Here is a 24,043-nt window from a genome sequence, read left to right on the forward strand (position 1 = left end):
CTGGCCAAGCCGGACCGGGAGCCTGCCTTCTGCCTGCTGTGCAGAGCAGAGGGGTGGGGGGTGGGAGCTGATGTCTGGGTGTCCCTATGTACCCATTTGCTGCTGATCTGGGGCCAGGGAACATGGGAAGCATGGCTGCTGCTGCTGCTGGCCTTAGGGGTCGGTAGGCTGGGCCAGGGCACCAGGGGCACCTCTGGAGCAGGGGTGCTCCTCCTCCCCCACTGCTCTGCTATGCAGCCACTGCTGCTTCTACTCCCCACACCCAAGGTGTTCAGCACCGGTAGGCTCCTCTCTGCTGTGCAGAGTGGGCTGGGGGCTAATGTTGGGGTTCCCATCTTCCTCCCCATCTACCCAGTCTCTGCTAAGCTAGGGTGGGGTGACAGGAAGCCTGTTTGCTGCTGCCTGTGGGTTAGGAGCAGGAGCCGCTGGCAGCTGCTGCAGTCTGAACAAGCATTCAGACTGGGGAGTGCTCTGCTGAAAGAGACAGTACGCTGAACACACTCACTTCCCCCAACACACACACTGTCTCTCACACACATGCAGTTTGTCTCTCACCCACATACACACTCCCCCAACACACACTTCCCCCAATCCAGAAATATTTAAGTGATATTCTATTATTGTTTAATAGTGAAATTAAAACTGCAATTAATCATGGTTTATTTTAATCTCGCAATTAATTGTGATTCATATTTTTAATCATTTGACAGCCCTACTAATTACCAATTTTGCTGATTGTAGTTGATAGTGTCAACAAGAAGGTGAGTATGGACACTAAGCTTTCTGCTCTAAAGGTGACTCTTCCAGAACAGGATTGATGCATAATGGCAACATAGTGTGGGAAGGCCTGCTGAAACTAATGTTTCTTAGTCTTTCGTTATGCTAAATAAGCCTTACAATTTGTTTTTAATTCATGTAACCAAATATATATTTTTGCAGCTGTTGCGCCATCTCTAATCTTCCTCTTTTGAGAAAGGTTAGTGAGAGTCCTAGAGCTGCCTTGCAGTACTATCATTTTGATCCTTCCTGTCTGCTAGTTTTGGTGGTCGATCTCCTCCTGATGTAGAGCAAAGATCAGATAGATCTAAAAGTCAATCAGTTGCTTTTGATGCCTCTGCCACATTGTGGTGTTTGATGTACTTGCTGTTGCTGGTGTGGACTGGTGGAGTTTCCTTGGAATGCAAAGACTTGATTGAATTACTGATGACATAGTCATTTTATTTAGATTTTTAATATTCTACCATAGGTGGTGTTGGTGCCTATTTAAAAAAAAAAAAATGTAAGGGCACCTAGAATTATGTAGTTGGTTCACAGCAGTAGATACATTATGAAAAAAAATATTTGAGACATTTTAATCCTTTCCAGTCAGGCATGGCCTGGCTTTGTAGAGGCATATAAAATAGGAATATAGAATTTGACTTCCAGGTGTATGCAATGCGTGGACACAGTTTTAAACATGTGAGTTAAAACTGACTTAATTTGGACTCTCATGCTTAAAGGTAAGGGTATCTTCAAGTGCCTTACTGAATTGGACCTTGTTTGAGGGGAAAGAATGAAAGTGAGAAATGACTGAAAGTGTGAAACCAAAATAAATTTTAAAAAATACTATGGAAAATTGCTATACAGGGGACCCAATTTTCAGATTAGTTGGGATACATTTTGCTTAAAAATGTGACCGTGTCAGTGCTTCATAGTTTCTACTAATGAGTGGTTCATGAAATGATGATAAAGATTTTGAAGTGATCAGGAGAATAGTCATGAGTACAGAGCTGGTGCCCATAGGAAGTGCTATTGGAAATGGCCACTTTGAAAGCATTATGTTAGTGGAAGGAAAGATGGCCCAACATCACTATAGGAGTAAAAGTCTCTGGGCACTAAGATGTTGACCTAATGCTTGTTTGGGGAAAATGGAGACTATGGGCATGATTTGGATTCCTTATTTGGCAAAAGTAGAAAAAAATAAGAATTAGGACTTGGAAAGATCTTTTCCCCCAAGATGAGACTCTTGCAGTAGCTAGGCACCTTGAAATTAAACTAAGGCTTATCACTGTTTTCTTTTACAGGCAGAACAAATCATATATGATCACTTTTCCGATCCAAAATTTGTTGAGCAGTTAATAAAGTTTCTATCTCTAGAAGACAGAAAAGGAAAAGACAAATTTAATCCTCGCAGATTTTGCCTTTTCAAGGTAACTAGATTTTTATGGATAAATTAATTTCCTTATATAGATAATTATCAAATCAGTGTGAAAAGCATTGCATTCAGTGACCCAAGCTATCGCTGTTGTTAAATGTTGAGAGAAGGTATGCCCTAAGCGTCGCTATGACTAACTTCATTATACTGTCTTCTGAATTCTCCAAATATATTCTTCCCTTATAGTGGTGATATAGAGAGGGTATATACATTTGGGGATAATTCTATTTTGAACATATTAGAAACATTACCTAACGATATACTTAAACTTTAAATTTGTTTCTCAATCTCCTATGTCTCTTACGGAGAAAATATAGTTAAGACTAATAACACTATGTTAATGTATATAAATTTGGTTAAATAATTAAAAACTTGTGCAACTGAAAATGATGCAACATGTATGTGTACTACCCATATTTATATATTGTATTTCCTACAGCAGTAGGTGGATCCATTTCTGAGGTGTTTAGGACAATAAATAGGAAAAGAAACATTCCATACAGAATTAACGCTGCTACTTTTTCAGTGACAGTAGCAATACAAACTGCTGCTCTTATTAGCCTGGGAATATTAATATAAATTGCATGCAATGTTAAAGGTTAAAAATATTTTAAGTGAAACATTTTTAAGTGTAATCTTGTTTAACAGGGCATATTCAGAAACTTTGATGATGCCTTCTTGCCAGTTTTAAAGCCCCACTTGGAACATCTGGTAGCAGACTCTCATGAAAGTACCCAGCGATGTGTAGCTGAAATTATAGCTGGTCTGATAAGAGGCTCTAAACACTGGACATTTGAAAAGGTGTGTATGTAACATTTTTAAGTGGTTTGCAAAAGTAAAGGAATCAATTCCAGTTGTTTAATCAGTATATGCTCATCAATTGAATGGCCAGGTTGAAGGTCTTTCAGCATATTACTTAAAAACTAACTTTCACGTGCTACCTTAAAAATTCATTTCTATTCTGAAAAGTGACTCTCTTCAAATATCAGAAGGGTAGCCATGTTAGTCTGGATCTGTAAAAGTGGCAAAGAGTCTTGTGGTACCTTGCATGCATCTGACAAAGTGGATATTCACCCACAAAAGCTTATGCTCCAATACATCTGTTAGACTATAAGGTGCCACAGGACTCATTGTCTCTTCAAATAGTATTGTGGAATCCCAAGTTTATTGGGTCTCAATGATTTTCAGATTTAAATGTGCTCAGTATGCAAGAAAAAAAATATTTTTTCTAACTTCCAGCCCTGTAAATTCAGTCCAAGATCTGAAAGTCAAGCTGTGTTCTTTCCATATTATGCATCATCAGCAGTAATGAAGATTCTTCTTCGAGGGGTGTCCCTGTGGGTGCTCCACTGTACGTGTTGGTTCGCCCCTGAGCTGCTGTTCGGAGATTTTTACAGCAGCACCCGTATCGGTCGTGCATGTGCGGAGCCTGCGTCACGTACCATTCTTGTCTTAATAGTGCGCATGCGCGGCCAAACTCCTTATTTCCTTCTCTACCATCCCTGGCTAGAGCATACTTGTTAAAACTTTTTCTCTTACCCATTCTACATCCTTTTTTCCCTTAGTTTAGCACTCTAGTTACTAGATAAGTTCATCCCTTTAAATAAATAAATAAATAAATAAATTCAAAATGGTGACTCTTGCAACCATAATTCCAACACGGAAGCAGGGAGATTGGTTTTCAGCCCTCGACCTGCAGGGTGCTTATGTTCCATACATCCTGCCCACAGACGTTTTATTCGCTTCGTTCTGAGCTCACAACACTAGCAGTACAGGGTCCTACCTTTCGGTCTCTCAAGTGCACCTTGTGTCTTTTCCAAACTCTTCGCAGTCATAACAGTTCACAAGGCAGGGAATCATAATTTTTATTTACCTCGTAAACTGCCTTTTCAAAGCCAGGACCCTCCAAGAAGCCATTCATTTCACACAATGGACAGTCCAATGTTTCCATACTTTTGGCCCACGAATGAACAAAGAAAATCTACGCTCACTCCCACCCCATAACTGGAGTTCATAGGATCACATTTCGACTCATGCAAAAGAATAGCATCTCTCCCACTCCACCTTCTCTACACCATCAACCTTTTGGTTAGCAAGGTGTCCAACAGTCCACAGGTGACTGCACGAGATTGCCTACAGCTCCTAGGCCACGTGCACTTTTGTAGTCAGGAATGCTCGCCTCTTCATTAGATGTTTCCAAAGTTGGATGACCACTGTCTACAGACCAAATGTCCATGGTCTGAACAACCTTTTATACATACCTCCCAGAGTCAAGGACTCCCCCACTGGTGGACATTGCCCCACAACCTTTGCTCTGGGGTCCCCTTTCTACAGGACGTCCTGCCGGTTATCATAACTACGGACGCATCCCTTACGGGATGGGAGTACACATGCCCTAATACACTGCCCAGGGGCTTTTGTCTCCTGCCGAGAAGTCCCTTCACATCAATGTCTAGAACTCTGAATGATACTCAAGGCCTGCCTCCAATTTCTCCCCTTCATTCAAAACCAACATGTCAGGATAATGACTGATGACATTGCCTGCATGTTCTATGTAAACAGGCGGGGCGGAGGCGATCCCACTCACTTTCTACAGAAGCACAATGTCTAAATATCAGCTGCATACTTACCTGGCTCTCTCAATTCCACCGCAGATGACCTCAGCAGAAGATTTCCCATAGACCATGAATGGGAACTAAACGAGAATATTGTATTAGACATATTTCACACATGGGGATACCCAATCACAGACTTTTTCACAACTGCAGCAAACAAGAAATGCCCAAGATTTTGTTCCAGAGCGGAACTAGGCAAACACTCCTCGGGGGATGCGTTCATGTTCCCATGGAACACCAACCTAACGTATGCATTTCCCCGATACCACTCATACACAAAATACTGATCAAAATACGAACAGACCAAGCCAGGGTCAATGATTGCCCCCACGTGGCCCAGACAGGTATGGTACCCTTTTCTCGCCAAGATGGCGCTTTCCGCACCCATCCCACTACCCCTCCACCCGAATCCCTTGTCCCAACAACACAGTCTAGTACTCTACCCCAGTTTAACCATGTTACACCTCAAGGTTTGGCTTCATAGTTCTCTCATGCAGAGTGAACTTGCTGGGAGCAGGTTTGAAATATACTCCTTCATAGCACAACAAATTGTACACACACCACCTACCTTCATAACTGGACAAGATTTACATACCCGTGGGCTGCCAAAGAAACTGCTCCTTTTTTCCGTGATTCTACCGCTAATCCTTGACTATCGGTTAGAGATTAAACTCTCTGGACTTTCCCTGAGTTCCATCTAAGTCCACTTGGCTGCAGTTACAATGTTCCATGACGCCATCGATGATAGGCCTGTCTTTGCTCACTCCATTACTAAGCAATTTCTTAAGGGACCCCAAACCCTATACCCTGACATCAATCCACCTAATCCACCTTGGAACTTTCTCCTAGCCTTAACATGCCTAACCCAAAAATCATTTGAACAATTAGCCACATGTTCCCTCCTACATCTCTCTATGAAAACTGCATTTCTAGTAGCAATTACCTCTGCGAGACACACAGGAGAAATTGCAGCACTCATAGATCTGCCTTACACCATATTTTTTAAGCACAAAGTCACCCTACGCTTACTCCCCAGAATGCTACTGAAAGTGCGCTCATCTTTCCATGTCATTGAGCCTATCCATCTCCCTATCTTTTTCCATAACCTGGTGCAAATTCCTTTGAATCTACGATGCTCACTTTAGACGTGCACAGAGCTTTGTCCTTCTACTTGGACAGGACTAAAACCTTCAGGCGTTCCGACAAGCTATTTGTCCCCATTGCAGAATGCTCTAAGGGCTCATCTATCTCTAACTACAGACTTTCCAACGGGATCTCGATTGCATTTGTCTCTGCTATCAATTACAGAATGTGACTCCCCCTACTTTTATCAGGACTCACGGCACCAAATCCATGGCAGCCTCAGTGGTTTTTCTACGTAACATCCCCCTTAAGGACATTTCCAGAGCTGCCATTTGGGCTTCTGAAAATACACTTGCAAAACATTATGCTCTTACTCAGGGACCCATCACCGATACGCGTGTGGGCAGAGCTGTTCTGTCTACTGCATTCCTTCCAGATTCAAAGTCCCTACCTCCTTGAGAGATACCTACATTGGAGCACCCACAGGGACACCTCTCGAAGAAGAAGAGGAGATTACTCACCTGTGCAGTAACTGGCGTTCTTTAAGATGAGTGTCCTTGTAGGTGATCCGCTCCACACCCTCCTCCCCTCTATTTCGGAGCTGGGGCGGCCTCCATTATAGAGAAGGAACTGAGGAGTTTGGCTGTGCATGCGCAATATTAAGACAAGACTGGTATGTGTGAGGCAGGCTTTGCGAATGTGCAGCCGATATGGGTACTGCTGTAAAAATCTCCTAACAACGGCACAGGGGCGCATCGAGACCTACAGTGGAGCACCCACAGGGACACTTATCTCGAAGAACGTCAGTTACTGCACAGGTGAGTAACCACCTCTTCTGCAGACCAGATTATTACTTCATTTATACCTAGGCAACTACATAGTTTGCTGATTATACTCCATGACACCTGCACAAACCCATAGCCTTGAATTTTTTCATAAATATATATATTAATGCATAGCTTTAGACATTGCCATTGATGTGCAAGGCAAAATAAAATCTAGGTCGCTGAATCTTAGCTGTGTTGGTTCAGTAAGACTAAAATAAGCACTGACTTATTTGTTGTTAAAATAAACAGAAATAAGTCTGGATACACAAAGCAAATATGAATTAGAAGGTGCCAGTTTCACTTTTCAGAGTAAACAGCATTTTAAAATGTCAAAGAAAAATTATGTGCTGAATAGTGCTGGGTGTTTTTTCAGTTCAGCCAGAAAGTGGAAAAGTCAGGGGAAAATATTCAGTTTGGTTCTGAAAATAATTCCAAATTTTGAAAAGTCCATTTTGGGCCTGCAAACTTCATGGGTCAGAGGGTGTTCGTTTAGAAGCTATAGCCCAGTGGTTTGGGCACAGCCTGGGATGTGGGAGATCCAGGTTTGAATCCCCACTCTGGAGCAGGGATTTGAACTCAGATTCCACAAATGTCTCAGATGAGCATCCTAACCACCAAGCTATAGGTGTGTTGCTTTTATTCTCTCTTGTTGAAGCTGTTACACTTTGTAGAGGTAGATGTGCCTGATTCAGAGGAGGGAATTAAATCCACAGCTCCTACCTCCTAGGTGAGTGCCTTAATCATCATTCTATAGAGTTGCGTTCTCTCTTCCCAGTGAATATTTAAGTGTTTCTATAAACTGGAAGAACTTCAGCAGGAGAGATTAAGAACAACAGTCCCATAGCGTGGTGGTTAGGATGCTCAGGTGAGGTGGGGCCATTAAGGGGGCAAATCTTTGTTCCAGTTCCTGCTCCAGAATTAAGGGCTCAGACCTGGGTCTTCCACATACCAGCCAAGTGCCCTAATCAGGGCCTGTGTTACCTAAATGACACCCTGAGTGAGGCTGGGGGGTAGAGCTGGGTGAGGAATGGAGCTCGGCTGGCAATGGAGTGGAGGTGCATGTGGATCAGGGCTGGAGGTGAAGCTGGGAGTGGAGCAGGGGATGGGGTTGGACTGGGGCTGGAGGCAGAGCTGGGAGTGTGGCAAGGATGTGGAGTGGAGGTGCAGGCAGAGCAAGGGATGGGGGCAAAGCAGGGGTACAGGCGGAGCGGAGGATGGGGGCGGATCAGAGCTGGGGGAGGAGCTGGGCTGGAGGCAGGGTGAAGAGAAGATGCAGGGGTTAGGGCCAGAGTGAGGCTGGAGGTGGACCGTGGGCTGCCGCTCTGAGGATCAAGGTGGCAGGAGGCTGTTATTGTGACACTCTCTTGGCATCCCCCCTACCGCGGCACCTTGAGCAGTCACCCATGCTAAGGCTGGCCCTGGCCCTAACCACTGGGTTAAAGGTGTCAAAGGACAGATTCTCTCTCTTTGCTGAAAAACTTTTCCCCAGTTGAAACTGACCAGTCAAATTCACAGTTATAGGTCATCTGAAATTTCATTTTTGTGTGAATAGGCTTTTTTTCCAAAAAAAATTCTGTAGTGCTGAATGTATTTTTAGGTTTTTAGCTACTTTTGGTGTCAAAACAAAATCACCTCAACATAAAACCTTTTGTGGCAAAGTTAAAGCGACAAAGCATCAGTGTAGACACTGCTGTTTGTTTTGTCGACAGACCTGGCTTCTCCCAATATCCCACAATGCTGGCTGTGATTGCTCTGCTCACTGTTTTGATATCTGCTGCCCAGCAGGCATGTGCCCCTTCCCTTTCAAAGCTCCAGGAAGTATCTGACAGCTGAGCATGCTGCTCCGCTTGGGGAACAAAGAGCAAATAATTGGAAAGCTCCTGTTCTGCCTTGCGCTAGGAACACAGCGGCCGGCCGGCAGACTGCTGCTGCAGGGAGCAAGGCTGGGATGGGCCGGGGGAGGACTGCTATGCTGCTTTGATGTTCCTCAGGATGGAGAGTTCACAGAACTACTCAGGATGCCGCTCCCGACATCTGAGGAAGCTGTGGGAGAACTGAGGGAATCACAGAACCATAGGCAGGCAGGCAGAGGGGGCTGCTTCGGAAGAGACTGCTGTGCCGAGCAGAGCCGGGGGCTGATGTGGGGGGGTGTCCCCATCCCCCTTCCTCAGGATAGGTCGGTCAGCCTGCCGTCTTCCCCTGCCCCAGACACACCACTCTCCTCTCCCTCCCCCTATACACTTCAGTTGAAAAAGCAGCTGACAATCTACTAGGATGTCCCAGGAAAGGAATGATGGGATTGAGAAACCTACATCATATGATGCTGTACCTACCCCATGAGGCAATGCAGACCCTTCCCAAAGTACCTGCAGCCGGTTGCATAGTGGAATAGCTATCACAGTGCACTTCTCTCTATGTCAAAGCAAGAGCTGCTAGTGTGGATGCACTTCGCTATCACAAGGAGCTAGTGTGGACATGAAACAGTGGCTTTAATTAAAGCGGCATAACTTTTGCCGACAAAACTTTGTAATGTAGACAAGGCCTTAAATTAATGTTAACATAATTAGCTATCCATTGCTTATTACTGCATTAAAAAAAATTAAGAATATTATGTTGCAAACACAGAATAAAATATCTGAGACGGGAGACTACAAAAGTGGCCTGTCATTTTTTGGAATTTTCCTTTGTGCTCCAAAACAATATGTAAAATACTGAGTCGTTCTATCTTGAATCAACTGCTCAATCTCTAGAAAGTGTACTAAACAAGTAAAACCTTTTGATGTACACCCAAACCCCAACACCATCTAGTAATAGAGAAAATGAGTCATTAACAGTCTTGAAGTATTTAAGAAATTAAAGAGATTGTTGAAAAGCATATTCAAGTCTCTTAATTCAGTTGTATTGAATGTTGTACTCCACAAAGTGTACATTCTAGATTTTGCTCCTTTCATAGGTGACTACATTTCAGAGTGCTTTGGGATGAAAGGCACCATATAAATGTAAGATAATTTCATCCACAAGATAATGGAAGAAGATTTGCCTTGAAGTTGATCTCATGGCAAATCACATTCTTGGGACTGCTTGCTACAGTTTATATATGGTAGCTGGAAATGTCTGGAATTATATCTCACTACAGCAAGTCAGGAGATCTGGGTTCTATTGCTGCCTCTTGCACTGAGTGATTTCCAGGGATTAGCTATGTGACCTTGGGCAAGTGATTTGACTTCTTCAGTTTCCTCATGGAAATAACACTCCCTATTCTACATCAAAAGTATTATGAGGCTTAATTCACTAAAGTTTGGTAAGCACTTTGAGATCTTTGGACAGAATATACGTGGAAATGCAATGTATTGCTGCTGCTGCTGCTGTTATATTTGCCTTCTATGACACCTCGTACAAACTGCTTCCCAAAACACTTTGCAGATCTGAATTTGGGGGTTTGGCTGAGCTTGTGAGGCCTTATTCTTAATTTGGTGGCATTTCTCTGTTTAGACCAGTGATATTTAGGCTAAGGCTCCTAAACCACAAGTGGCTCTTTAATGTGTCTCCGGTGGTTCTTTGTAGCACGTGATATTAAAACATTGTGTGATTTAATTATTAACCAATCTAAGTTGTTAATCAATTGGGATGCTTTTGCTATGTTGTTAACAAATTGTAGTTGATGAAATAATAATACTTGGTGAGTCATTTTGCTGTGAGAATAATGTATATATAAAAACTAAATATTTCCACTGGCATACTGCTTAAATATGAATATATAGTACTATAGTAAATGAAACAGTGTCTTCACAGTACTGTGACTCTTCTGGGAGGGGAAGGAAATTCTGCGTGCACAACATTAATTTCTGCAAAATTCTGTGTTGCGCAGTGGTGCAGAATTCCCCCAGGAGTAAATAATTGTCTACTGATCAAAGAACTAGTTGATGGCAGCCAATAACACCTTTCAGTGTAACAAAACCCCCATCTCAGCTCTGCCCATCTTCCCAATACAGTTTTTAAATGTAGACATCCTGAAAGCGAAAAGATGTAAGAGAGAAAATAATAAGAATGGTGTGGAGAATGGAGTAAATGGGGATGACAGAGCCCCTGGGGGACAGGAGGGAAGGCGGGATTGGGGAACACATTGAACCTTTGGCATGGGGGGACATGGGTTGAGAATGGGGGCCACACAGAGATCCAGCATAGAGGAAGGGGTGGCTGATTGCAGAAATAGAAGGGGATGGGAGGGTGGCACACAGGGAACATGGGGAGAGACTAGATTAATGCAAGGAGTCTCTGGTTGTGCAAAGCACTCAGCCTACAGAAGCAACAAAATCTGCAATCCTGTAGTAGTATTGTACTTAAACTGAAAAAACCGAAGAGGCTGCATATGTATGAATTTGACTGAGCAGTACTTCAGAGCACCCTGTAAATAAAACAGAAAGAGATGTTGGCACTTTGAATTGTTGCCTTTCCTAGTAACTTTTTTTCAGGATTCTAATAATTTTGAGCTACTGTACGAAGCAAATTTCTCTTTGAGGGGTTGGGAGTTAGAGAAGTTAAGTAGGAGCCATACATGGCAAAATCCATAATCTCACCTTTGCTTTTCTGTTGAGTAGGTAGAGAAACTTTGGAAGCTTTTGTGCCCACTACTTCGAACAGCTTTATCCAATATTACCGTGGAAACTTATAATGATTGGGGAACATGTATAGCAACTTCCTGTGTAAGTTCTCAATATTTCTTAGCTTTGCTCGTTATTCATGTTAAAATAAATTAAACACAAATTTTTGGTAATATGTAAAAATGTTATGAAGAAAAATATTTAGATTTATTGTATTAGGATTAAATTCAGAGTAGTAAATACAACCTAAAAACTGCATTATATACTAATCCTTGAAGTCCTACAGAAAACAGTAAAATACATTTTCTCATTCACAATTGTGGATGCTTTTTCTTCTGGAAGTATAGTTCACTTTCATCTGCTTTCTAGTTTTGTGATAGCTATGTAAGAGCTAGCTGTTGATGACATTAATCTCTGCACTTACTGTAAAATCTTTTACCACTAGTGCTGAATTTTTCCTTACTCTCCTTTTGAAGCTCAGACCACAGAACTGTCCTTAGTTTATAAAATAAAAAGTGCACAGTTTAATCATGCACGTATTGAAAAGGATCTGGAAAATGTATAGATACAGATTAACGTAACTAGGGTGGCCTGTTGACCTTTAAGGGCTTGTCTACGCTTGAAATGCTACAGCAACATAGCTGCACCATTTCAGTGTAGAGCAGTGGTTCTCAACCAGGGTACATGTACCCCTGGGGGTATGCAGAGGTCTTCCAGGGGGTACATCAACTCATCTAGATATTTGCCTAATTTTACAACAAGCTACATAAAATGCACTAGCAAAGTTAGTACAAACTAAAATTTTATACAGAAAATGACTTGTTTTATACTGCTCTGTATGCTGAAATGTAAGCACAATATTTATATTCCAATTGATTTATTTTATAATAATATGGTAAAAATGAGAAAGTAAGCAATTTTTCAGTAATAGTGTGCTGTGAACACTTTTGTATTTTTATATCTGATTTTGTAAGCAAGTAGTTTTTAAGTGAGGTGAAACTTAGGGGTACGCAAGACAAATCAGACTCCTGAAACAGGTACAGTAGTCTGGAAAGGCTGAGAACCACTGGTATAGAGGCTTCTCACAATGACAGGAGGGGTTCTTCCGACAGTTTAGTAAGCCACCTCCCCAAGAGGCAGTAGCTAGGTCAACAGAAAAATTCTTCCATTAACCTAGCACTGTCTGCACTGGGGGCTAGGTCTGCTTAACGCCGCTGCTCAGAGGTATGGATTTTTCACACCCCTGAGCAAAGTAGTTAAGCAAACTTAATTCTTCTTCAAGTGCCTGCTTGTGTCGATTCCATTCTAGCTATGTGCATGCCCACATGCACAGTCATTGGAGATTTTTGGCTTAGCAGTATCTGTAGAGTCGGATGTAGCTCCCTCTTGAGTGCCATGCTCATACGTTGGTATATTAATCACTGCTGACCCTGTGCCCTCTCAGTTCTTTCATACCGCTCGTGATGGTTGGTCGGAGCACCTTGTCTTACATCCCAAGAGTGTTAGTGGTTCTTACAGTCTGTTGTTCTCTCTCCTTTGTTATTAGTTGATAGGTACTTAGACCTGTAAGGTAAGTATTAGAGTAGTTGTTTAGGAGTTAGAGTCCCGGCTGGGACTTTGCCTCGAAGTGGAGCATGCCCCATTCCCCAGACTTTAAGCCATGTTCATTGTGCAGCCAGCCGATGCCCATTAGTGACCCCCACAAGAGCTGTTTAATGTGTTTGGGGGAGTCCCACAGAAAGGATGATAAGTGCAGGATCTTCAAAAACTTTCGTCCTCGAACTCAGAAGGAGCAGGATATCCACTTGAGGGTCCTTCTCATGGAGGCTTCGCTTCATCCTACCTCGGAGCCCTCTCGATTGGACTCCACGCCTGGCACCTCAGCATTGGCGTGCAGTGCACCACAGCACCGGAACCCACCCAGCACCTTTTCCCCCTCCACAGTGCCTAAGAAGTTGTTGAAGTTGATGGGCCCACTAGCACCACAGAAAAAGCGGGCTTCGGGCAAAGGACTTATGTTAGGCCACATGCCCACCCTGGAGCTGCTTGGGGTCGGACCCCCTAGTTCAGCCAGTGACCCGCCTCTGCCAGGAGATTGAGGGACATGATCATTCCCCTCTATCTGACATTGGTAAGGCCTCATCTGGAGTACTGTGTCCAGTTTTGGTCCCCACACTACAAGAAGGATGTACAAAAATTGGAAAGCGTCCAGCGGAGGGCAACAAAAATGATTAGGGGGCTGGAACACATGACTTATGAGGAGAGGCTGAGGGAACTGGGATTGTTTAGTCTGCTGAAGAGAAGAATAAGGGGGGATTTGATAGCCGCTTTCAGCTACCTGAAAAGGGGTTCCAAAGAGGATGGATCTAAACTGTTCTCAGTGGTAGCAGATGACAGAACAAGGAGTAATGGTCTCAAGTTGCAGTGGGGGAGGTTTAGGTTGGATATTAGGAAAAACTTTTTCACTAGGAAGGTGGTGAAGCACTGGAATGCGTTACCTAGGGAGGTGGTGGAATCTCCTTCCTTTGAGGTTTTTAAGGTCAGGCTTGATAAAGCCCTGACTAGGATGGTTTAATTGGGGATTGGTCCTGCTTTGAGCAGGGGGTTGGACTAGATGACCTCCTGAGGTCCCTTCCAACCCTGATATTATATGATTCTATGATTCTGACTCCTGGGAGCAGTAAGAGGTCCCGGCCCCTAGTAGAGTCATCTTTGCCCGAAGTGGACCCAGCGGCCAAAGAGCAAGTAGGCCAACTGGTACTGCAGATGCCAACCAAGATGATGGACCTGGCCAAGGCCCCGGCATCTACGGGCAAGCCGGTTATGGGACCGCTCCCTAAAGCAGTGGAGCATCCCCAATCCCCGGACTATAAGCATCTGTCCCCATCACTGTGGCCATAGCACCGCAGCCTCAGTCCCCAGTTAGAAAACGCAGGTCCCTGAGGCCAAGGTCTCGGCCTGCAAGACACAGGACACCTGAGTCGCGACACTGATCTCGGTACCCCTGATACCGTCAGGTCTCGCACCAGAGTTCGCCATGGTGCAGATCACCATTGCCTAGGTGATCTCCCAGGTGGTGATCCCCACCAGTGCGGGATCGTTCCTGGTCACGGAACCGGTCTCCAGCTTCCCAGTACTGCTCTTCGGATAGGCATCGGTCCTCACCTTCTTACAGTTGCCAACGAGGGTCAGTCAGCAGACTCGGGCATCTACAGCTCTGCCCTAGTCACCAGAAGGGCAATGGTCTGAGCCTGAAGGGGTGTTCAGCCCCTCGCCTATAAAAGGCGAATTACCACCGGCCCATGAGACTGGCATGGCTCCTGCGGCATGGAGACGGGACAATGACCCACTCAGTGGTAGTATTGGAACCCCTGAGGTGTACTTGTTATGCCAGTCCCGTACTCCCACCATTACTCCCAGGCCTAATCAGACAAGCTGCACCTGGCACAGCCAGCACCCAAGTCAGCACACAGTGCCAAATCCAACACGTGGGTGACATAGTAGGTACTGACACCCAAGGAGCCATCCCCAGACGAGCAAGGGGAAGCTGCACCTCCCCCTGCTATGCAGTCATCTTCATTGTCTTTGGACGAAACAGTGGCAGGCTCCTCACAAATGAGCAGTTCTCCCGACAACTTCAAGGAGCACCAGGCCCTGCTCAAAATGGTGGCTGCCAACCTGAACTTGGAGATCAAGGAGCTAGCAGAGGAGTCTGACGACCTCTTTAATGTTATACTCTCCTCCAACCTGTCCCGGGTCACATTGCCCCTCCACCCAGGGGTCTTTAAAATTGCCAAGTATATGTGGCAGTCTCCCTCTTCCATTCCACCTACCTCCGAGAAGGTGGAAGAGAAGTATTAGGTCCCCACAAAGGGGGTGGAGTATCTCTCACCCACTCTCTAGGGGGACCCCGGTCATGTCTGCTGGCAACAAAGTAAAGACACCAAGAGGCTGGACTTGTTTGGCAAGAAAATTTATTTGATAGCCAGCCTGCAATTTTGGGTGTCTAACCATCAGGCCCTGCTAGGCAGGTACTACTTCAACCTGTGGGACTCCATCAGCAACTTTAAGGAGGTCCTCCCACATGACCGAGCCCAGGAGTTCACTGCCTTGGTGGATGAGGGCAAAGCAGTGGCGAGAGGCACTCCCCAGATGGCCTGGGACACTACAGACTCGCTGGCCAAGTAGTGACTTCTGCTGTGGTCATAAGGCTCAGCTGGTAGTTACAGTCCTCTGGGCTGTCCCAGAGTTGTACCCTTCAGGACCTTCCATTTGAGGGAGCTGACTGACGAACAGCTCCACGGCCTTAGACTCACATGCCACCCTCCGTTTCTTGGGCCTTCAGACCCCTTAGAAGGCTAGAAAGCCTTTCCGTCCCCTTCCACCTCCGTTGAGGTTCTGTGGTGTCCCCCAGTCCAGCTCCTACAGGAAGAAGGACAGGGACAAAGGATTTCAGTGGTGTCACCCATCGTCTTCCCATTCCTCCCCCCAGCCTAGTTCTTCTAGAGGCCAAGGAAGCCAGAAGCAGGTGTTTTGAGGATGCACCCAAGGACGGCGCCCCAGTCACTCCCCAGAATCCACCTCCTGGCTCTTTTCTCAACCTCCTGCACCCCTTCTGGTCAGACTGGTCACGGCTCACCTCGTACAGTTGGGTGCTTGACATAATATCTTCAGGCCTAACCCCTTCAAGCCTCTGGCTTCCTGCTTTCTCCTTCTCCGGTCCTGGAAGGTTGCATTCCTAGCTGCGATTACATCCGCCCACCGGTTCTCCGAGATTAGGGCGCTTATCTCAGAACCACCCTATACGGTCTTCTACAAGACAAGGTCCAGCTGCGGCCACACCCAGCTTTCCTGCCCAAAGTGGTCTCACAGTTGCATACGGGCCAGGACTTTTATTTACCTGTCTTTTTTTTCCAAAGTCGCATAAGTCGGAGGAGAGCATAGATTCATTCCTGAGATGTCAGGAGGGTGTTAACCTTCTACATTGAAAGGAACAAGCCAAGTCAACCCAATTGTTCATCATGGTGGCTGACAGGATGAAAGGTCATCCAGTGTCCACTCAAAGAATTTCTACTTGTATCACTGGCTGCGTTTACTGCTGTTCTGATCAGGTAGGGGTGCCACCTTCGGCAGTCATAACCACCTATTCAACCAGGGCACAAGCCTCCTCGGCAACTTTCCTAGCCCAAGTGCCTATCCAGAACAGCTGTAGGGCGGCCAGCCAGTCATCTATCCACACGTTCATGTCCCGTTGTGCACTTATCCAGCAGGCCTGGAGTGATGCTGGCTTTGGTTGAGCAGTACTGCAAGCTGCTAGACTGTGAACTCCAAGCCGACCTCCGAGGATACTGCTTGTGAGTCACCTAGAATGGAAGTGACATGAGCAAGCACTTGAAAAATAAAAAACTGTTACCTACCTTTTCGTTCTTCAAGATGTATTGCTCACGTCCATTCCATTATCCACCTTCCTACCTGAGTTGCCAGCAAGAAGGAACTGAGAGGGCTTAGGGTCAGCACTAATATATCAACGCATGAGTGCAGCACTGAAGAGGGCGATACAGCTGATCCTACGGATACTGCTAAGGCAATAATCACCAACGACTGTGTGTGTGGTGAGAACGCACATACCTTGAATGGAAAGGACATTAGCAACACATCTCAAAGAACAACAGCTACGAAAATTTAGGTAACCATTTTTTTTTTCTAGTATAGACCAGGCCTTGTATCCAGTAAGATTTCTCTACACTAAATGTTAATAGTTTTTCATAACTAGATTACATCCTTTAAAATGCCATAGAAATAAAAATAACACTATTTTTAAATCACTGTACTTTACTAAGTAATTTGTATTAAATCTTTTGCATTACTATACATGATTAGAATGCCACATTTCTGTATGGTCCTGATTTTTTTTTTTTATTGGACCCTAATTTTGAGAAAAGCAAAACAGTCTTCATTTATGTAATAATACATACATAGGAACCTCAAGAACATTTAATGCAAATATTTAATTGTCTTTCTTTTTACATGGCTTAAAGTAGAATCACCAAATTCCTCTGTTTTCCAGTTACTGATTTATAACTTTCTTTATCAGGAGAGCAGAGATCCTCGGAAACTGCACTGGTTATTTGAGCTGTTGTTGGAGTCTCCTTTGAGTGGTGAAGGAGGATCGTTTGTAGATGCATGGTAAAATGTTACCTTCAAATTGCTTTACAGTTGATGGGTAAAGCATGAACAAATGTAAGAGATGTGGATAAAGTTCACTCAGAGTATATTGTGACTGGCCACTGCAAGGTGGAAGAGCCAAGAGTCTAATCCTGTACTTGCACATCTCACACAAGAACCTGTCTTAGTTGTAGTTCCTTGTTCATGCCCTTCCCCCTCCTATCCTTAGTTCCCCAGGGGTAGAGTAGGGCCCAGAGGGGAAAAACATTGCTTAAAGCACATCACTATGATTAATTGGATTCAGTTAGGACAGCGGTTCTCAAACTATAGGGCGTACCTCCTGAATGTGTCAAGGGAGGTGCTAGCTTTGTGCTCTTTTGAGCTCTGGCTGTCAGCCCCTGGTGGCTGGGACTCATGCAGAAGGGCCGTGCATACCCGGGAGGCGGGGATAAAGAGGTCAGCCCCGGAGCGGCAGTAGCAGCACAGAAGGATGGCAATGGGATGCTAAGTCTGCTATAAACAGTGATATTGACAAATATCACTTTTCACATTTCCTCCCTTACTTCTGCACTGCTGCAGCCTTACTTCTAAATCTGCTGTGAAAAGTGATATTTGTCAATATCACTTTTCACATTGCTGTCCTTACTTCTGTGCTGCTGTTGGCGTGTAGCTGCCATCAGAGCTGGGCATCTGACCAGCAGCTGCTGCTCTCCACTCTGCCTTCAAAGTTGGGTAGCAGTATATGTAGTGGGGGTGGGGAGGGGTGTAAATGACTACAGACACAAAGAAGGGGGGCTCTATTAAATAAGTTTGAGAACTGTAACAATTGTGGAACTATGGTACTGACATAACAGCAGTACTGTAATAGTTACTCTCATTTTGTGATTGAAAAGCTTTTATACTCTTGTGTATCTGTAGTTCATGGATATATGTAAATCATTTAAAACAAGACTTGGGAAAAATAAGTTGCAGTTGTCAATACAGTAAAACTAACTAAAGTCTTCATGTTCCAATTTCTAGCCGACTCTACGTATTGCAAGGTGGCCTTGCACAGCAAGAATGGAGAGTACCAGAGCTGTTGCACAGGTTACTAAAGTACTTGGAACCTAAACTCACCCAGGTTTACAAAAATGTCAGAGAAAGAATAGGAAGGTTCGTGTTCTCTTCTGAAGAATTTTCTTTGTTCTGTTCATGTCCATTGAATACTCAAGTATTTATTTTCTTTGGATGATTGTCTTCCTAGGTATGTGAACATATACATACTACTACATATACATGTAGTATCAGAATAGAAATAAATAATATCTTCCAAAAATAATGTACCCATAAATTGCTATTTAACAGGCACTTTTTGTAAACATAGAGTGATGTCTTGATCCTCATCCTGTTGTTTCATGTGACCTCTCATTTTCACACTGGGAGAGCTCTAACGCTCTAGAAACAAATGAACTGTACCCAACCCCTGCCAGACCAAGGTAAAATTTTCAAAACCACACAAGCTCCTAAGTGCCATTGAAAGTCTATCAAATTGTAACAAGTTAGAACCTATAACTAATGAACAATGGGTCTCAGATGTGCTAGAGTGGGTTTTTCTAGAAATATTTATAGTCGGAGAATAATTTGGAACCATAGCAATGTAGGGCTGGAAGGTACCTTCAGAGGTCATCTAGTCCAGCCCTACATGGTGAAACAGGACCAAATACACAGTCCTAGACTATACGTGACAAGTATTTGACTCACCTTTCCTTAGAAACCTCCAATCACAGGGATTCTACATCCTCCCTTGGAAGCTTATTCCAGTGCTTAACTATCCTTATGATTAAAATGTTTTTCCTAATATCTACTTAAATCTCCTGTGCTGCAGATTATGGTGATTATTTCTTGTCCTACCTTCAATGGACATGGAGAACAATTGATCACCATCCTTTTTAGAAAAGCCCTTAATATAGTTGAAGATTATCAGGTTTCCCCTCAGTCTCTGTTTCTCAAGACTAAACATGCCCAGTTTTTTTAACCATTTATTATTGTATGATTCATTTTGTGTGTCTGCAGTTTGCAACCTTGAGGAAAGAGTTATAAGTAAACAGCATATCTTTTCATGTACAGTATGCAAAATAGCATGTTTGTCAGAAATAAGAAAAATAATTCTGTTACAGGATATCAAGTTACCTACACGCCAAATAAGATTCCGAATGCAATAGATAGACATTGTCAAAGATGAAAAATGTGAACTCATTAAAAATAGAAGCCATAGCATTTTCCCCCCTTGAGTCTTTCACTTTCTCTCTCATTAGGTGAAAACTGTTCTTAAGCCCACAATTAATAGTTTTCCTCATGTTCTCACTGAGGTTTAGATGTGTGTATATATAGTCAAGCAGCTCAGTGAACTGAGGTTATTTGTCTTGGTGCATTGTACTCTTGTGGTGTAATGCCTTAAATTGAGATAAAGATCTGAATTACAATGATGTTGCATTCTGTTTCAGATAGGATTTGGTTTTATTTATTTTATGTGGTCTACAGGAAGAAATTTTAAATTTCAGAAAAGTATTAAATTTCAACTAGTAATTGAAATTGGCAAATAGCCACTGAACACATTTAACTGGTTTCTTCATGTATAAATTTGCGTTATTTATTTTTAGTGTTTTGACCTACATATTCATGATAGATGTTTCCTTGCCAACTACTGCTCCAACAAAGTCCCCTCATGTCCATGAGTTCACTACACGAATACTTGAAAAGCTCAAACCTCTTATGGAAGTGGATGAAGAAATTCAGAACCATGTTATGGAAGAGAATGGAGTTGGTGAACAAGATGAGCGAACTCAGGGCATTAAACTCTTGAAAACCAGTGAGTTGCTGAATTTAACTTGTGAAAACAGACAATATGTTTGGCTGCACAGACTTATGATTGAGTACTGCAAGTGGCGTACTTACAATATGCAATTTTGCCTTTGTTACATTAGCTTTATACTAAAGAGGTGTCTGTACCTCTTGTAGGTTGGACTGTGTTAATGTATAACTTATTCCACTTATGTCTTGAATAATAATTATTCTAATGAAAACTCATGGGCTCTAACATAAGAACACAGGGCCAAACTTACTGTTGATGCAACTCCACTAACATTAGTGGAAATCTGGTGAGCTATGCCAGAAGTGAATTTGGCCTATACATTTGTCATTTTGCTTGTTGACCTTGTTATTCAGTAAGTATTTCTGTCTTTTTATAAACAGTCCTGAAGTGGTTGATGGCAAGTGCAGGTCGGTCCTTCTCCACGGCTGTCACAGAACAACTCCAACTCTTACCTTTGTTTTTTAAGGTACCCATTTTAATTACTGAGCTTTTAGTCACATTTGGTTTAAAAACAAGTTATAAAAATTTTAATTTTTTTTTAAATAGAAAACTGTGCATATATATGGCTAGCATATATATATGGCTAGCCAAATTCTGCCCCAACATCCTCCTTTGCTTGTGTGTGAAATTGGTAGTGTACTTATAGAATCTGGAACCATTGGTCTAGCGTTTTTCTAATACACCCTCCCATTCTTGCACACAGAAATATATGATTGATCTTATGGAGGAATCCTGAACTGTTTCAAAAAGATGAAAGGGTGCAGAGAGATCCAGATATTTTTCAGGTGTATGCTCTTACAATGAACAGGCAGAACTTGGCCAGAGTTTCTGAATGCGGAGACATAATGGGGACACTTGGTAAAGGAAGTAGAGTAGTGTCCAGCAGACCACTGTTCTGTTTCATACTTCAGAAACTCTTTATGCAGTGCTGTTTAGCTGCAGTGTTCTAGAAGATTAAAGAGTATAGTCACTTAAACTGTTTTCTTCTGCCGTTACTCCAACACCATAGTGTTAGCAGGTGTGAGACTCTTACTTTTTCAAAGATGGAGGTATTCTATAGGTCTTGGTAGGCTCCTGTAGTCCTTCTACCATTCATAAGTTGAGACAGCTCATTTCACCACCACTGCATAGAATGGGACAGCTTGTTTTTCACAGCAGTTGGCCTTTTGGCCTAAAATATGACTGATATAAGGAACCTATTATTCTTAGCAGGCTTTCTCTAGATTATACTGTCCACCCTAACCCAAGTCACTGTAAAAAGACACGAGTACCTTTAGACTTGGAATATCACCATCTTCACTTTTTTTTCTCTCCAGTAGTGGAAACAGCCCCTATAGTTATATTAAGATCAAATTCAATTAACAGACAGCAACAAAGCAGGCTTTTTCACAACTGTTAAGGCCATGAAAAAAAACAGCAAATTTCATTCGATTTAGAATTCACGAGGGATTCATCATTAATTCCCGCATACTGAATGTAAATTAGACAGTCTTTTTAAAAAATCCTGTCAAATTTACATTATGATGAAAGACTACTGTTGCTCTATGGCAATGGAAAAAAATCTAAACTTTGCTTAGGCAAGCTTTGTTACTTTAATCCTTGGTTACCAATTTTGTCAGTTTATACCTTATTTAAAACATACTCTCGCTCACTTTTCATTTAATCAACTGGGAGTTCAGGATCCCTTGTGTTCTATATCAGCCCATCATAAGAACTTAGCAAGGCAGAATAGCATCCATTTCTGTTTAAAGTACAGGTTGCCTTTGTGGGAAGAGTCATTCTTACTTTAATAAAACGTCAGATCAGCTAGTTATCTAAAAATAACGTATGTCCCCAAAACACACAAAAGGGTTACTGATACAAAAATATATTGCTAATATTTCTAGTTTAACTTTTCTTCTAACTCAATGCTAAACCTGGAGTTCTTCTTTGAGTAATGTCCTATGGGTTCTCCACTGTAGTTGTGTCTGCTGATCAGAGAACTTTGGTAGCAGTGTCCGCTGGGCCAGCACATGCACAGTCTTACCTTGTACTGCGCCACGAGGCTAGCCAGCGCTCAGGGACTAAGGCTTGTCTACACTACCCAGTTTTGTTTACAAAACTTATGTCAACAACCAAAAGTCGACAAAACAAAAATCTCCAAGGGGTGTTCACACTTGCTCCTTCTGTCGATAGATCATGCCACATTGGGGACACCATCATCAACAGGGTGAGCAATGCACCATGGGTATATATCCCACAGTTCAGTGTTGTGGGAAGGAAGAGCTGATTGCTGCGCATCTGGGGATTCTCTTTGAGTTCTCCCACAGCTCCCTCAGCTGCCAAGAGCAGCATCATGAGCAGCTCTGTGAGCTCTCCGTGCTGAGGAATCCCCGCCCCCTGCAGCAGCAGTCTACCTGCTGCTGTGTTCCTAGTGCAGGACAGAACAGGAGCATTCCAATTATTTTCTCTTTATTTGTTCCCCAAACGGAGCAGCCCACAGGTACTTCCCAGAGCTTTGAAGGGGGAGGGGTGCATGCCTGCAGGGCAGCAGAGCTCAAAACACTGAGCAGAGCAATCAGGACAGGCATTATGGGATACTGGCAGAAGCCAGTTCTGTTGACAAAACAATCAGCAGTTTCTACACTGGCCCTTTGTTGACAATAAAGGGAGGGGAAAAGACAAAAGTCTGTCATAGGGGAGGAAGTTTTTTGTTGCCAAAACTGGGCGTTTTTCGTGACAAAAGTCCCATTGTAGTGTGTACGCTCTTGCTGTTTTGTCGCCAAAAGGCAGTTTTTGGCAACAAAACTTGCCAGTGTAGACAAGCCCTAACAGTCCTCCTTTCCTTCTCAACTGCCCCAGCTAGTGATGGAGCTTTAGCTGTCCATTTGTGGATCATTTATTCTTTTACAATTGCTAATTTTTAGCTTCCTTAGAAGCCTGTTTTGTTTCTTCTCCTCCTCCTACTGTTTGTTTGGTCATTGCCTAAAAGAAGAAGAATGGACTTTGTTCTTCTCTCAACCCCCGGGGGGGGAACCCTCCTGGACAAGGCTCTCTGGGCTTAAAGAAATGCCGCAATTACAGTGAGACGGTCCCGGTTGTGGACAAGCACGCCCAGTGCATCTGTTGCCATGGCAAGGGCCATATCCAAGAAAAGAGTTCTCTCTGCCAGCAGCTCTGGCAGAGATCTTGCAAGGACAGAGAGCTTTGCCAAAAAATTATCTTTACGGACGCAACTCTCTGACCCCTACCTTCTGGCAGGCATGATTCTTCCCCTCAACCTTTGACTTTGAAAAATAGTGGGTCGAAGAAACAGACTGGGGACTCCTCACGAGTCAAAAAAGAGAGTGGGAAGTCCCTTCAGCGAGCCTAGGAATAGCTGAAAGCATTTGCCGCCTCACTCGGTATCCTCGACACCACAGGCATCAAGACCACAATCCGACACCCATGCCTCATGGTGACCATCGTTATCTAGTACCGCTAACAGGCCCATGGACCGTTTAGGCAGATCTTCGATACCGAGAGATAAGGGCAAATATCCTAGGAAGATGCTCCTGGTACGCAAGTCAACATTGGTGCCACCAGCAACAATAGCCCACACAGCACCAGGGAGACAGACAAGGTCTCCATCTCCACCAACATCTGGACGATAGGTTCCAGCAGAATTTTCCCAGGTCAGTGATCTGGGCATGATACAGGCACCCAATTCTATGCCCCTCTGTACCGAT

General features: G+C 43.6%; 1 protein-coding gene across 4 annotated transcripts in view; it reads left to right on the forward strand.

The window, feature by feature from the left end:
• The window catches only part of PSME4 (proteasome activator subunit 4), a 228,156-nt gene that overhangs the window by 161,683 nt on the left and 42,430 nt on the right, over positions 1-24,043 (forward strand). For all 4 annotated transcript variants that reach the window (XM_038397749.2, XM_043511903.1, XM_043511904.1 and 1 more), the window contains 7 exons: positions 2,064-2,189; positions 2,843-2,995; positions 11,318-11,422; positions 17,415-17,506; positions 18,506-18,637; positions 20,125-20,333; positions 20,717-20,802. In XM_038397749.2, coding sequence (XP_038253677.1) covers positions 2,064-2,189; positions 2,843-2,995; positions 11,318-11,422; positions 17,415-17,506; positions 18,506-18,637; positions 20,125-20,333; positions 20,717-20,802 — 903 coding nt within the window. The remainder of the gene's footprint in view (positions 1-2,063; positions 2,190-2,842; positions 2,996-11,317; positions 11,423-17,414; positions 17,507-18,505; positions 18,638-20,124; positions 20,334-20,716; positions 20,803-24,043) is intronic.

This window comes from Dermochelys coriacea, chromosome 3, assembly GCF_009764565.3.
Source record: "Dermochelys coriacea isolate rDerCor1 chromosome 3, rDerCor1.pri.v4, whole genome shotgun sequence".
NCBI lineage: Eukaryota > Metazoa > Chordata > Testudines > Dermochelyidae > Dermochelys > Dermochelys coriacea.